The sequence below is a fragment of the Babylonia areolata genome, chromosome 10 (genome assembly GCF_041734735.1).
Source record: "Babylonia areolata isolate BAREFJ2019XMU chromosome 10, ASM4173473v1, whole genome shotgun sequence".
NCBI classification, from domain to species: Eukaryota; Metazoa; Mollusca; class Gastropoda; order Neogastropoda; family Buccinidae; genus Babylonia; species Babylonia areolata.
In genome coordinates, this window is record NC_134885.1 from 20,396,421 (window position 1) to 20,412,440 (window position 16,020).

Consider the following 16,020-nt stretch of genomic DNA (forward strand, 5'->3'; position numbering starts at 1 on the left):
ACATTGTCGTCGTCGTCGTCAGCACACACTGTCTTCGTCGTCATCATCACACATTGTCTTCGTCGTCATCATCACACATTGTCGCCGTCGTCATCATCATCACACATTGTCGCCGTCGTCATCATCATCACACATTGTCGTCGTCATCATCATCACACATTGTCGTCGTCGTCATCATCACACATTGTCTTCGTCGTCATCATCACACATTGTCGTCGTCATCATCATCACACATTGTCGCCGTCGTCATCATCATCACACATTGTCGTCGTCGTCGTCATCACACATTGTCTTCGTCGTCATCATCACACATTGTCTTCGTCGTCATCATCACACATTGTCGCCGTCGTCATCATCATCACACATTGTCGCCGTCGTTGTCATCATCACACATTGTCGCCGTCGTCGTCATCACACATTGTCGTCATCATCATCACACACTGTCGTCGTCGTCATCATCATCACACATTGTCGTCGTCGTCATCACACATTGTCGCCGTCGTCGTCATCACACATTGTCGCCGTCGTCATCATCATCACACATTGTCGTCGTCGTCGTCATCACACATTGTCGTCGTCGTCATCATCACACATTGTCGCCGTCGTCATCATCATCACACATTGTCGCCGTCGTCATCACACATTGTCGTCGTCGTCGTCATCATCACACATTGTCGCCGTCGTCATCATCATCACACATTGTCGTCGTCGTCGTCATCATCACACATTGTCGCCGTCGTCATCATCATCACACATTGTCGCCGTCGTCATCACACATTGTCGCCGTCGTCGTCATCATCACACATTGTCGCCGTCGTCATCACACATTGTCGCCGTCGTCATCATCATCACACATTGTCGCCGTCGTCATCACACATTGTCGTCATCATCATCACACATTGTCGTCGTCGTCATCATCACACATTGTCGTCGTCGTCGTCATCACACATTGTCGCCGTCGTCGTCATCATCACACATTGTCGCCGTAGGTTATAATCATCACACATTGTCGTCGTCGTCGTCATCACACATTGTCGTCGTCGTCATCATCATCACACATTGTCGTCGTCGTCATCATCATCACACATTGTCGCCGTCGTCATCATCACACATTGTCGTCATCGTTGTCATCAACACTGTCGTCGTCGTCATCATCACATATTGTCGTCGTCGTTGTCATCAACACTGTCGTCATCGTCAACATCACACACTGTTGTCGTCGTTGTCATCAACACTGTCGTCGTCGTCATCATCATCATCATCATCACTGTCGTCGTCGTCATCATCATCACACATTGTCGTCGTCATCATCATTGTCTACTACTACCACCACCACACCACCTCCACCACTATTACTACTACTACCACCACCACCACCACTACTACTACCAACAACAACAAGAAACATGAAGAAGAAGAGACAACAACAATACTACTACTACTACTAATCATAACACTGCTAAGAATGTGTATAATTATATATTATAACGCTCGTCGTACGGATAAGAAGCAGAAATACATTAGAAAAAAATATAATGTATCGTTTTGTCAAGGACAACCCGGAAGAAGAAGAAGAAGAAACAGCAACTGAAGAAGAAGAAGAAGAAGAAACAGCAACAGAAGAAGAAGAAGAAGAAGAAGAAGAAGAAGAAGAAGAAGAAGAAACAGCGACAGAAGAAGAAGACGAAGAAGAAGATCATAAGAAGAAACAGCAACAGAAGAAGAAGACGAAGAAGAAGAAGAAACAGCAACAGAAGAAGAAGAAGACGAAGAAGAAGAAACAGCAACTGAAGAAGAAGAAGAAGAAGAAGAAACAGCAACTGAAGAAGAAGAAGAAGAAGAAGAAGAAGAAGAAGAAGAAGAAGAAGAAGAAACAGCGACAGAAGAAGAAGACGAAGAAGAAGATCATAAGAAGAAACAGCAACAGAAGAAGAAGACGAAGAAGAAGAAGAAACAGCAACTGAAGAAGAAGAAGAAGAAGAAGAAGAAGAAGAAGAAGAAGAAGAAGAAGAAGAAACAGCGACAGAAGAAGAAGACGAAGAAGAAGATCATAAGAAGAAACAGCAACAGAAGAAGAAGAAGACGAAGAAGAAGAAGAAACAGCAACTGAAGAAGAAGAAGAAACAGCAAAGAAGAAGAAGAAGACGAAGAAGAAGAAGAAGAAACAGCAACAGAAGAAGAAGAAGAAGAAACAGCAACAGAAGAAGAAGAAGAAACAGAAGAAGAAGAAACAGCAACAGAAGAAGAAGAAGAAGGAGGAGGAGGAGGAGGAGGAGAGGAAGCACCCACCTCTTTCTGCAGATAGGTGAGGGAGGGGGTGGGCCCACAGATGACACACACCTCCACCCCCCGCATCAGCTGGAAGGTCAGCAGTCGGTGAGGGACCTGCACACAGTGTGGTGGATACACACACTCCTTCTTCCTCTCCTCCTACTTCTTCTTCTTCCTCCCCTCCTACTTCTTCTTCTTCTTCTTCCTCCCCTCCTACTTCTTCTTCTTCTTCTTCTTCCTCTCCTCCTACTTCTTCTTCTTCTTCTTCTTCTTCTTCCTCCCCTCCTACTTCTTCTTCTTCTTCTTCTTCCTCCCCTCCTACTTCTTCTTCTTCTTCTTCCTCCCCTCCTACTTCTTCTTCTTCTTCTTCTTCTTCTTCTTCTTCCTCCCCTCCTACTTCTTCTTCTTCTTCTTCCTCTCCTCCTACTTCTTCTTCTTCTGCTTCTCCTCATCCTCCTCTTTCACCACCTCCTCCCCCTCCTTTCTTCTTGCAATGAAACTGCTACAGCTACAGACACAACTAACCCCTTAAAATAAACAGAGCAATACCAACGACACACAAAAAACCCCATACTTGTGCACATTTGCGACACATGCACTAAGCCACTCACTTCCACAAATGTACACACACACACACACACACACACACACACACACACGTACAGCACAGATATGCTTGCGTGGTTAGCATAATTATTTGATTGTGTTTCCCATTCCCCATCCCCCCCATAATGTTCTTGCCGTATTCTCACCGTCTTTTGGCTGTCATGTATATAATTATACAAAAAAAATGAATGGGTAACTGACTGTCACAGATGCAGAAAACGAAATTGTACATATATCGATCTTCCAGAACTGTGGACCATAATTCTTACTTTTTTTTTTCTTTTTTTTTTTTTAAATACTTGAACCTAACTCCGAAACAGCAACTTTGATAGTCGGGACATCAGCTGCTGCAGCCACCTCTGCTGTGCCGATGGTCATAGTCGGACACCTCTGTCATACATAACATTCAACTCTTAAAACAACAGAACAACTCGTAGCTTCGCCATCTTGGATTCGTACGCAGAGGAAATGGGTTATCTCCCATGCACATACCACACACACACACACACGCGCGCGCGCGCAAAACAAACAGTGATAAATAATTTAGTTTTACTCGTGTCTATCATTAATCTTTTTTTTTTTTTTTTTTTTTTTGTAAAGGTCTTTCGCAAGCCAGAAGACTGATCATTTTGCGCTGAACTGTTTGCGCTGCATCGTGTTGGGGGAAGACCAGAACGGGTGGGCTGTGTCAACACACAGCGTGATGGGTGGAAACAGAAAATCAATGGCCTGTAAACTTACCTTGTTTGCTTTCTGTAGCAGGCACGAGTCCCCCCCCCCCCCCCCCCCCCGCCCCTCTCTCTCTCTCTCTCCCTACCCCACCCCCACACCCCACCCCCAAACCAAAACAAGGCCAGATTAATTTATCATCGCTTTTCGATTCGAATAATAATAATAATAATAATAATGGTAACAGAATGAAATCAAGTAATAGAATATTTATGCAGATCCGTGCCGGGCCATGTAAAGTGTGTGTGTGTGTGTGTGTGTGTGTGTGTGTGTGTGTGTGTGTGTGTGTTTGCATTTGAGAGTATATGTATGTGTGTGAGTGTGTGTGTGTGTGTGTCGAAGGTGTGTGTGTGTGTGTGTGTGTGTGTGCGTGTGCGCGCGGGCGCGCGCGCACGTGTGTGAGAGAGAGAGAGAGAGAGAAAGAGAGTGAGAGAGAGATAGAGAGGAAGAGAGGGGTGTGTGTGTGTGTGTGTATGTGTGTGTGTAAGTGTATGAGAATATGTATATGTTAATGTATGTTCTTATGTTTGTGTGAATGTGTGCGTGTGTAAGTGAGTGAGTGAATGAGTGAGTAATTGTGTGTGAGTTTGTAAGTGTGTAAGTGTGTGTGTATGTGTGTGTGTGTGTGTGTGTGTGTGTGTGTGTGTGTGTTTGAAGGGGAGGAGGACGTGGAGGGGTGCACAAAGTCGCAAAAATACATTTGAAGGGAGGGAACTCATCCTCCCCACACGTTGCACCAAGCACTATTGTCCCCCCTCCGGCAAGAAAACTGCCGTGAATTTTATGGCCACTATGGTCATCCCTGCATCTCTTCTTCGTCACACACACACACACACACACACACACACCACACAAACAAAACACACACACACACACACAACACAAACAGCACACATACACACGCAAATACCCCCCGCCCCCTCCGAAAACACCACCACCACCAACAACAAAGAACAAACACTCCCTCCCAAAACAACACCGACAAAGAAACAAATAGCCTCCCCCCCACCCACCCCCCAACCTCCCCACCCCCTCACCCCCAAAAAGGAACAACAACAACAAACAAACAAACAACTACAACAAGAAACAAATACCCCCTCCCAAAACAAGAAGAAGAACAACACCAACACCAACACCTAAGGCTGTGCCGGTCGGGTGTATTCCCGGGGACCGCTACGGTAGCCGGATTGGCCTAGCTGGAGGTACGAACACACCAGTGGACTGCGCCCCATCTCCCCTATCAGTTAACAGAACATCCCTCGGTAGCCCAGCTAAATTGCGCCCAACAGCAACCTCCCACAACACGACAATTTTCATCGGCAAACTGATGTTGGTCGTTACGTGGAAGAAGAAGAAGGAAAAGAACATCACCAACAACAGCAACAAAGAACATCCCAACCCCAACACCATCCCAACAAAACGAAAAACAACCCAGCCACACAACCCCAGCCCCTCAATCCCAGCCCCTCAATCCCAGCCACACAACCCCAGCCCCTCAATCCAAGCCACGCAATCCCAGCCCCTCAATCCAAGCCACACAACCCCAGCAACTCAACCCCAGCCCCTCAATCCCAGGCCCTCAATCCAAACCACACAACCCCAGCCACACAAACCCAGCCCCTCAACCCCAGCCCCTCAACCCCAGCCACACAACCCCAGCCCCTCAATCCCACCCCTCAACCCCAGCCCCTCAACCCCAGCCACACAACCCCAGCCCCTCAACCCCAGCCACACAACCCCAGCCCCTCAATCCCAGCCCCTCAACCCCAGCCACACAACCCCAGCCCCTCAATCCCAGCCACACAACCCCAGCCACACAACCCCAGCCCCTCAATCCCAGCCCCTCAACCCCAGCCACACAACCCCAGCCCCTCAATCCAAGCCACACAACCCCAGCCACACAACCCCAGCCAAGCCGGACTGACGGAGGGACTGCCGTGCGGCAGGTAGATGGGCACGTCCCGCGAGGAGCAGGGCGGCAGGCAGGACAGCAACAGACTCAGCAGCACCAGCTCCGTGGCCGACAGGTTCCACCAGCTGGCCGTGGCCACGGCCACACGGCCACACACCGTCAGACAGCCGTAGGGGCTGTCCGCAGCCTCCACGAAGGCGTCCAGGAAGTTCTGGGTGAGGGTGGGGGAGTGGAAGCAACAAGGGTAAACGCCCACGTCAGACACAATATGAAGGATATTGGTGTGCACATCGCATGGACATGGCCAAACCAAAAGTATCACAGAGATAACAAAACTAAACTGAACTGAACTAACTGAACTAAACTGAACTAAGAGAATATTTTGGTGTCTTAGAGCAACGTCACGTGAGTAATATAAATATAAGGTTTACATAACATCAAAGGTATAGGCAGACAGAGAGAGAGAGAGACAGACAGACAGACAGACAGACAGACAGAACATTCTGGTGTGTTGGGGAAACGTCACGTGGGTAATATGAATACAGGGTCTACATCATATCAGAAGTAAGAGAAAGAGAGAGAGAGAGAGACAGACAGACAGACAGAGACAGAGAGACAGAGAAAGAGAAGACAGAGGCAGAGATGGAAAGAATTGAATTGAACTGAATTGATGAATTATTATCAAATGATGATTTTCTCATTGTTGAATGGAAAATTGTATTATTTGCCTTGAGAAAGAGAGACAGACAGACAGACAGCCGGCCTGACAGAAAGACAAGCAGACAGACAGACCACGTTGGTAATATGAATACAGGGTCTACATCATATCAGAAGTATGAGAAAGAGAGAGAGAGAGAGAGAGAGAGACAGACAGACAGAGAGAGACAGAGACAGAGAGACAGAGAAAGAGAAGACAGAGGCAGAGATGGAAAGAACTGAACTGAACTGAATTGATGAATTATTATCAAATGATGATTTTCTCATTGTTGAATTGAAAATTGTATTATTTGCCTTGAGAAAGAGAGACAGACAGACAGACAGACAGACAGACAGCCGGCCTGACAGAAAGACAGGCAGACAGACAGACGGACCTGCAGTGAAGCAGTGTCCGGAGTGAGGACCATGTCCACGGCCTGGGTAAGGTCGGAGAAGGTGGTCAGTGCTGACTGCTCCAACAGACGGTCCACTAGCTGGAAACACACCTGTAACACACACACACACACACACACACACACACACACACACACACACAACACCCCCAACATTTCAACACTGGACGCCAGACAAAAATCATCGGCAGCTGGGAAAAGAAGAAGAAGAAGAAGAAAACAATAAAGACCCAAGCAAAACCATCTTTTTTTTTCAAAGATTCAAAGAAATTTAATCATTTTGCCCCTTTTGGGGTGTGGAGGATAACAATGACAATACATACTCATTGAATCACAACTTCAGTCCAACGATGTCTCCAAAACAGGCAAAAACGCACACCCACGCACGCACACACACGCGCGCTAATGATAATAATTTGCAACAAAACAAATCAAACTTAAACATGCTGACAAGTATGTTTTAGGTGCAACAAAAAATACACACCCTTTCCAAGTTTTATGAATTTACTTCGATTAATATGTTTTCTTCCAAGCACTGAATAAATTGCATAAACATTGACATATGTGGAGTTTGAAACGTTCATTCATAAGGTATGTTTCTCTTTTTAATCACACTTAATTTCTCAGCTACAGTCTACAAGAAAACGCACGTCAAAGTTGTAAGTACAGTTGCCCCCGCTGGAAATCCAACGTGCAGCTCACTTGTCACTATCATTATCATTATGCATAAGTTTCAGCTGCGATACGACATCTTAATACACACCTTAAAATACAAAAACGGCGTGGGTGGGGTGGGGGTGGGGTGGTGGTAGGGTGGGGACTGGGGGGTTGGGGCGGTGTTTTACTTTTAACCATTAGTGATCCGTCACTGTTGGTTCATCTTTTACTATTTGCAATCCACTCTCTACCAATGGTCATTCGTGTTCTAGCACAAGGAAAGGCTCTCAAGACCACTTGTCCAGGGAGCTGAGTTTATGTCTTGGTTGGGCATCTGCTGCACTTGTAAGTAGATAAGTTGCAGAGCATAAGGATCACTTTGAACACTCCTTGAAAACTGAAAACTCAAACTGTTCTGCCACCGGTGATTCACCATCCACCATCGGTAAATTCATCCTCTACCATTGATGAATCATCTTTTACCACTGCTGATCTGTCTCTGGGACGTTAACTGTTCATAGGCTACATCATCCCTCCATCAAATAAAGACAACAGTCTGCTCCTACTTCATTCACAACTTTTTTTCACCTTCCTCTGTATCTAATGTATTCGTAGCTCTGTGCGTCTTTCTCTCCAAACAAACATGATGGTGCCTAGTCAACAAGAAATATACGCAGACACAATCTGTCTTTTCAATCTGAATAAAAGACGTAGGCCAACAATACCGTGGTACAGAACAAAACCACGTGAACAAAATCCAAACCAAACTAACCACAAAGAAACAATATATGTTTACTTTCAACTAAGATAAAATACCGACAAAGGTTTGAGTCAACGAAGAAAAAACCCCACTGAATTCGACCCGAACAGGACTAAATCACCCATCCCCTCCCCCGGTACAGAACAGATTTTAAATCAACGAAAACCAACATACACCGACTCTTCTTTGGTTCTTACTTTTCTCCTGTCTTTCCTTGAAAGTCAGACCAAGGATAAAGGAAAACCACGAACAATTCTGCAGTCGTACAGAAACAAGAACTTTTCGTACAACAAACAATACTGGTCACACGACTGACGTTCCCGTCTCAAACCCGCCAGCTTGGAAGTTGGAAGTCAAATACAGACAAAGAGGATTGTGTCCACACACACATGACCAACATTAATCATATACAATCACTGCCAGAGAGCGACAGAGAGGGGTGGGGGAGGGGTTAGAGAGGGGGAGGGGAGTCCTTCACAAAGGATCGAGTGTCCGTTCCAGCGAAAACCTCTACGAGGGCTCCATCGCATTCTCTTTAATTTGTTTTAGGGCTAAGAAGATAGGGGACCTAAAAGTAGTCTCCGAACGGGTTTGGGGGGGGGGCACCCGGGCGCATCGATTTGGGACACACTCCCCTTCCCCTTTTCCTCTCTCTCCCTCCCCCTTTCTTCAAAGAGCTTGAATATGAGTCATGACCTCTATGGAGAGGCGGTTGGGTGGTGGGGGAAGGGGTGACGGGGGAGAAGGGGTGAGGAGGGGGAATGGAGAAGGAGGCAAGGCGAGGCGAGGCGAGAGGAGTGACGGTCGTTGGGGGGCGGGGCTGGGGTGAGGGAGGTGAAGCTCTTTTGGGAGAAGGGGAAAAGGGGTGACAACAAAGTTTTAAAAGATGGAGTACACTCTGTTTGTCCCGGGGTTTTGTGTTGGGGGTCCTGGACCCCTCTCCGCCCTAGAGCCAGTGAGATTATTAATCGTCAGCCCCTCATTGTCGGCACAGAAACAAAGACCTTCGTTTCCCAGTTCTTGTTGTTGGTTTTTTTCTGTTTCTTTTCTTTGCCCTCCTCTTAGCCATGCCTTTCTGCTCATCCCTCTATGTCTCTCACTTGAGTGGATGCCAGTCAGTGAGTGGGTAAGCGTTTGAGTGTTTGAGTGAGTATGTGTGTGTGTGCGTGCGTGCGTGCGTGCGTACGTGTGCGTTTTTGTGTGTGTGTGTGTGTGTGTGTGTGTGTGTGTGTGTGTGTGTGTGTGTGTTTGATTCAAGGAATACGATTTTAAGCGCATCCTATTCTTCAAATCTGTCCTTGCCAATCTGCATCTACACACACACACACACACACACACACACACACACACACACACACAGAGAGAGAGAGAGAGAGAGAGAGAGAGTTTTGGTAACTACTAATAATACCAAACGTTTTAGACAACGTTCACACCACAGTATGTGTGAACAATATCACACGCTTTAGACAAGAAAGATAAAAACAAATTCTGCAGAGTAAGATTTATCAGTTCCAATCTGACAACTGCTCAAACTTCTGATGCGATCATCACATGGAAAAAAAGGTTGCTTACTTATTTACATTCTGTTAAAAACAGCATTCTGGTCGAAAGTCTCAATATAGTGGGCGCAAACAGCCGAGTGGTTCCAGCGTTGGATTTCAATCTGGAGGGTCTTGGGTTTGAATCCCTGTTGCAGCACCTGAAGGGCTAATATATATATATATATATGTGTGTGTGTGTGTGTGTGTGTGTGTGTGTGTGTATGCATGTATGTATGTATGTATGTACTTCAGGAGTTCCAAATTAAACCAACGGTGATGTTTAAACTGTAAACTTTGATCATGGTTTTTTCTCCAGTCACACAGGTCAGTAGATGCTGGTGTCTTTTCTTTTCCAGGATATCCATTCACTCCCACTTCCACCCACTTCACACACACACACACACACACACACGCACGCACGCACACACACACACACACACACACACACACACACATACACACACACACACGCACGCACGCACACACACAGACACAGACACACACACACACACACACACACACACACACACTAAACAAATATACCAAGAATAAGAAAACAATATTGATTGACCTGTCTTCAAGCTTGATTTACTAGTAACATATACGTGTACGGCTTCTTCAGAACAGCGCCCCAAACGGGTACTCTGCAGGTCAACAAACGAACAGAACACAGCCGCCAGACCTGACAGAGCACAGTAAGTTGCAGGACTCTTGAGGGCAGAGGAGTCCCAGTGGTTGTGTTCCCTGCATGGGTCGAGCATTTCTACACAACCCCTCCACTACAACCTGAGTGGGGGCCTGGGTATTAGTCTTTCAGGTGAGACGATAAATCAGGGTTCCGTGTGCAGCAAGCACATTGCGCACGTAACAGAACCAACAGCAATATAAGGGCTGTCCCAGGTAACATTATGTAGAAAAGTCAAATCTGACAGTGATAGTATGCCAAAATAATCTGACAGAAGAAGAAGTAGTGGGGAGGAGGAGGAGGAGAAGTGAAGGAGAAGAAGAAGAACAAGAAGACAACGAGAACAAGAACAAGAAGAACAAGAACAAGAAGAATCCCTGCGGTGGAGACAGAGAGAGGAGGGGGAGAAGGTGAGAGGGAAAACAGAAACACAGATCAACACAAGTTTGCATCCAAACGCAACAGGACAGAATAATAATAATAATAATAATAATAATAATAATTATAATAATAATAAGAAGACGTTGGCGCGCCAAGGATGGGGAGGTGAAAGTGATGCCAGGGTGAGGTTGGGGGGAAGAGCCAAGGTAGTGGGGGGAAGGTGGGGAGGAGGAGGGAGGGGAGGAGGAAAAAGAAAAAAACGGAGGATGAAGGGACGATGATGGGTGAAAACAGAATCTGGCAGCGAGGTCACGAAATGATAATCACCACCCGTCACGTAGGTCATGCTAATCAAAGGATTGCTCAGCCCAATCAGCGAGGTGTTGGGGGTGCAGCACGTGTCAAAATACGTCCCCCCCCCTCCCCATCCCCCTGCCCCCCAAACTAACACGGCTTAATATCATCACCTAGACACCTGCCGGTCGTTCGCCTCTTGACAATAACCAACCACACACCTTGTGGACGATTGGAGCTTTGCTACAACTTCATTTTCTACACCCCTTCCTCCGCTGTACACACACACACACACGCACACACCTCGCACCCACCCACGGCCCCTGTCTGTCAGCCCCCCGTCCCCCAACCCCCACTCCTACACCCCGCTTCCTGCCTAATACCTCATAATAACGGGGTGGCGGGGAGGGGGGTGAGGTGGAGTGTCCAGGATTTGGGTGGTGGGGGTGGTGGTGGGGGATCAAGCGGAGGGAGGAAGGGGGAGAAGGTGGGTGGCGGAAGGAGAGTGGGGGTGAACAGATTTCTATTTTCACAACCAAACGTCATGCTTACTTCTTATCTTATGGTTACTACTACTACTACTACTTCTATTGCTATTACCAACAACAACACCATCACAACTGCTATAACTACTACGACTGCTACCATTGCTATTGCTGCTATTGTTATTGCTGCTGCTTATATACTGCTGCTGCCACTGCCGACCTACTGATATTGGGTGTGTGTTTTTTGTTTTTGTTTTTTGTTGTTGTTTTTAAGCGAAGAAGCTCTATGGTGTATATTCCGTGTGAGAAGCCCCGTCAGTTTCAAACATAACTTTCACCGAAAGTTTGGATTTGCATGAAGCCGGGCACACGAACTCCACCTTTGACTCCATGAAATACTTACTTCTTCTTCTTCTACCTACGTGCGTTTATGTACCTACGTGCATGGCCGTTTTCAGCCCCGCCGTGAAGGCGGCCACACTCCGTTTTCGGTGCTGTGCATGCCAGGTATGTTTTGTGGGGTTTTTTCCCCAAAAGTCGTCGAACGCAGACATTTGTTATAGGATCTTCTACGTGCACATTTAATTTCGATCTTCTATAAGCTTATAGGGCGTCATCTCCATTTCATGCTATGAAGAAGAAAAAAAACAACAACCTAAAAACAAACAACTCCACCCCACTAACTCCTACAGACGGTTCAACGGCCAGCTGCCAGTTCACGAAGCCCGTCTTCAGAGAAGACCTCGGCCAGTACCACGGAGCAGCAGTTGCCACCCTAATAATTATCGTTATCCATTATGACGTCAGCCACTGGTCAGGTCCAGTTACCGTTTGGGTTTTTTTCCGTTACCCTCGACACCTGCAGAGCAGGGACGAACATTGAACCCCCCCCCCCCCCCCCCCCCCCCCCCCCGCAAAAAAAAAAACACACCAAAAAAACAACAACAACAAAAACGGGCTTGTTGCTTGGATCAACGTTTATGGAAGAGACCGCAAACGACAATACAGCCACACAACAACAAGAATTGCGCATCTGAGAAATCCGCTCGTAAAATGAATAGAGAGAAGGAAAACAAATAACCTTTCTTTTCTTCAACAGCCAGTAACAGAAACAACGACACTACGGAAACAAACAAAACAGCAACAAAACAACAACAACAACAGCAAAAAGCGACCTCAAGAATCATACAACACGCGACCACAAACAAAACCTTGACAGTACAAAAAACAAAAAAACAAAAAAAAGAAAAGAAAAGAAAAAAGAAATTAAAAAAAAGAAAGAAAAAAAAAAGAAAAGAAAAGAAAAAAGAAATCTCAACCAAAGCATGTGTGATCTTCATTATCAACTTTTCCAGTTTAATCAGCGCCTGGTATGATGATGGCACCTCCCTGAATCTTTTTTTGTCAATGTCGCTATAGACACCCCCACCCGACCCACCCCGCCCTCTGCACTCCCACCCCTTACTCTTTCCTCCCACCCTCCTCTGGATACCCCAGTCCTCTTCCCTCCCCCGCCCCCAACCCCTCTCCTCTCTGTTGGCAAAGCTGCGCGTATCACGGGGAGAAAAAAGGAGAAGGTTCATCTCTCAGAGCTCTGGCGCCGTGTACAACTCCTGCTCTTTGTTTCAATATTTCCAGTTTGCCACGACAAAGAAGAGAAAAGTGATGACGTTACAATGTAATCATAACATCAATAATAACAACGTTGTAGTTCTTGTTGTCGTTGTCATCGTCATCATCAGCGCCATCGTCACCGTCGCCGTCGACTCATCATTATGTTATCATTATCATGATTATTATTATGATTGTGTCATTATAGTTATAGTTGTTGTTATCATGCATGTTGTAGTTGTGTGCTTAATGAATCGTTATCATCATTATCATTATTGTCATTGTTGTTATTTTGAATGTTGTTGTTGTGTGCTTGAGGCCTTGGACACCATGCACGCCGATCGTGTCTGTCAATTACTGTTGGTTATTCCCCCTCTGCCTCACCCCACCCGCTGCTGACTGAGATAACCTTGTCATGGAAAAAAAAAAGGTAACTCGTGTATTCGTGTAGATGACAGGTATCTCGATTGCTTGTCGATAGGTGTTGAATAAAGATGGTATTTTGAAACACACACATACACGCGCGCGCGCACACACACACACACACACACACACACAAAAGGTGGGTGCACCGGCTGCGCGCGCGAATATCGTCATGCTCTTCCAACGCTGTTTCTTGTGTTAAACGTTCGACTTCACAATATCTTTTTCTTTCTTTTTTTTTCATATTGTTTCTATTCAGATATCATGAGCACTGTGATTACCAGGACATGTACTTACAATGCGCTCTTCAGCGCCATCGAGATGGAGTTCATGAGGTTTAAAATCCGTGTGTTAAGCTGAATTTATACAGTACCAAATCTCTTGATGTCCTTTTTTTCATTCAGCAGTACAATATTTATCTCTCACTCTGGTTTATTTTTCCCCCATTAGAAAAAAAAATGATGATATTTTTCGACACACACACACACACAAACAACTGCACACACACACACACACACACACACACACACACACACACACACACACACACACACACACAAATACACACACAGGAGTTCCAAATTAAACCATCGGTGATGTTTAAACTGTAAACTCTGATCTTGTCAAAGTTCGAGGATCGTACAAAACGGACGTAGCATGAACACGCTGTTGTTGATGTTGTTGTTCTTCTTCATCATGTCGTCATCAGCACCGTTATTATATTGGTAATGATCATCGATAACAGCAAGTCAGAATAAACACGACTGCAACCAGGAAGTGCTCAATTGTTCCGCACGCATGACTGTCTCTTGAAAATAAAAGCAGTCATCCGTAAAGAACGTGAGGGGGTGAGGTAGAGGTGGGTGGATGTGTGGGCGCGATTTTAATACCTGCAATTACATGGAGACGGTGAAAAAAAAACGTGGGGGAGAGGAGGGGGTCATCACAAGGCATGCGCACGCGCGCGCACACACACACACACTCATACGCGCGCACACATACACGCACGCACGCACGCACGCACGCGCGCGCATACAAAAACATACACACCATTCGGCTCATTCGCTTGATCAGATGGTAAGATTAAATGTAAGAAATGAATTAACCGCCTGCGCCTGTGATCTGCAGAGAACAATCATCTTTTTCCTGCTGATCACGGCGGCTAGAACTCCTTTTTTTTTTTTATATCAAGTACGGACTCGGGAGAATTCACTGTCAGTTCGGCGGGTTGAATCTTCTCTCTTGCCAGAAGCACAGGATGGAATCACCGGTTTAATATTTGTCTAACAGAAAGAAGTGTTGATAGTTCTGTTCATCAGTGGCATTCTTAGTAAGTCAGTCAACCATTCAGACATCTGACCAATGCGAGCCACAGAAAAAACAACAACAAAAGACAAAAACACGTTCTTTACGTGACTGATGCTTGCATCGCTTGGAAAGTTCCGTTCGCTGAATTTTCGTAACTGAGCAACGGAACGATGTCAAATTTACCTCAGACAAAGAGGATGCCAGAAGTGGTATGTGTACCAAGTCTGGGCTTGATCGGTGAAGTTATCTGAACGTGAATGGCGGTCACGCACAGACAGACCAACCGACCAGTAGACAGACACTCGTATACGCACGAGTGGGCTTTTACGTGTCTGACTACCATGTAGGCAACCATACTCCGTTTTCGGGGCTACAGACTAAACGAACGATGCACACTTTACCTTGTGTAGAATATAATCAGTACATTCCACACAGAAATATGACACCTTCGAACAAATTCACTCGCACATAACCCCACGAACAAACCCACGCGCACGTGCATGCAATGTGTGCACGCACCAAACATGCACAACCTCCCACACAATCAAACAATCTCACATGAGCCCTGATACGGCCCGGCCTGTGTAGTCCGGTCGGCCCATAAGCAACAATGATGAACAAGCGTGCATGTCAACGGGCATGACAATAACCACAGTGATGATCGATGGATGCACATACAACATGGCGGCCTTCAGTCTAGCCCACCCATCAACACACACGTCCTCTCAACCCCCCACCCTCCTTCCTCTTTTTAATGGCCATGACATTTTGACATGCAGAAGAAACAGAAGAAGAAGAACAAGGAGGAGGTGGTGGAGGAGGAGGAGTGGGAGGAGGAGGAGGAGGAGGAGGAAAAGAAGAATGGACAGAAGGGGGAAGGCGAGGAGTTGACTAAAAAACAAGGAGCTCAGAATCTCCTTAAAACGAGTGTTTGAGGGGTCGGTGCCGGCCATACCACCTGGCCAGTTCATGAAACAACCACCAACAAACAGACGCCGCATCCAACCTAAGCACTTTGCTGACTTTGTCTCCAGCAACATCGTTGAGAGGTCAGCCAGAAGCAAAAGTAAGAGAACGTCAGAGGTTCCAGACGCAAGAACAGAACGACACAGAAAGTCGCCCTATATAAGAACTGTCATAGACTGGAACAATCTGAGTGACGATCAGCTGCTGGCGAGGGTGCAGGCCCACCATCACAAAGAAAGCAGCATGCGTGCTGTGTATAAACACACACAGCTACAATCCCAC

At 46.3% G+C, this 16,020-nt stretch overlaps 1 protein-coding gene across 1 annotated transcript in view; it reads right to left on the reverse strand.

Annotated features, from left to right (window-relative positions):
* The window catches only part of LOC143286874 (protein fuzzy homolog), a 231,380-nt gene that overhangs the window by 10,806 nt on the left and 204,554 nt on the right, over nucleotides 1-16,020 (reverse strand). Inside the window, exons 4-6 of the mRNA XM_076594774.1 lie at nucleotides 6,610-6,720; nucleotides 5,532-5,729; nucleotides 2,290-2,385 (exon numbers count right to left, since the gene is read on the reverse strand). Coding sequence (XP_076450889.1) covers nucleotides 2,290-2,385; nucleotides 5,532-5,729; nucleotides 6,610-6,720 — 405 coding nt within the window. The remainder of the gene's footprint in view (nucleotides 1-2,289; nucleotides 2,386-5,531; nucleotides 5,730-6,609; nucleotides 6,721-16,020) is intronic.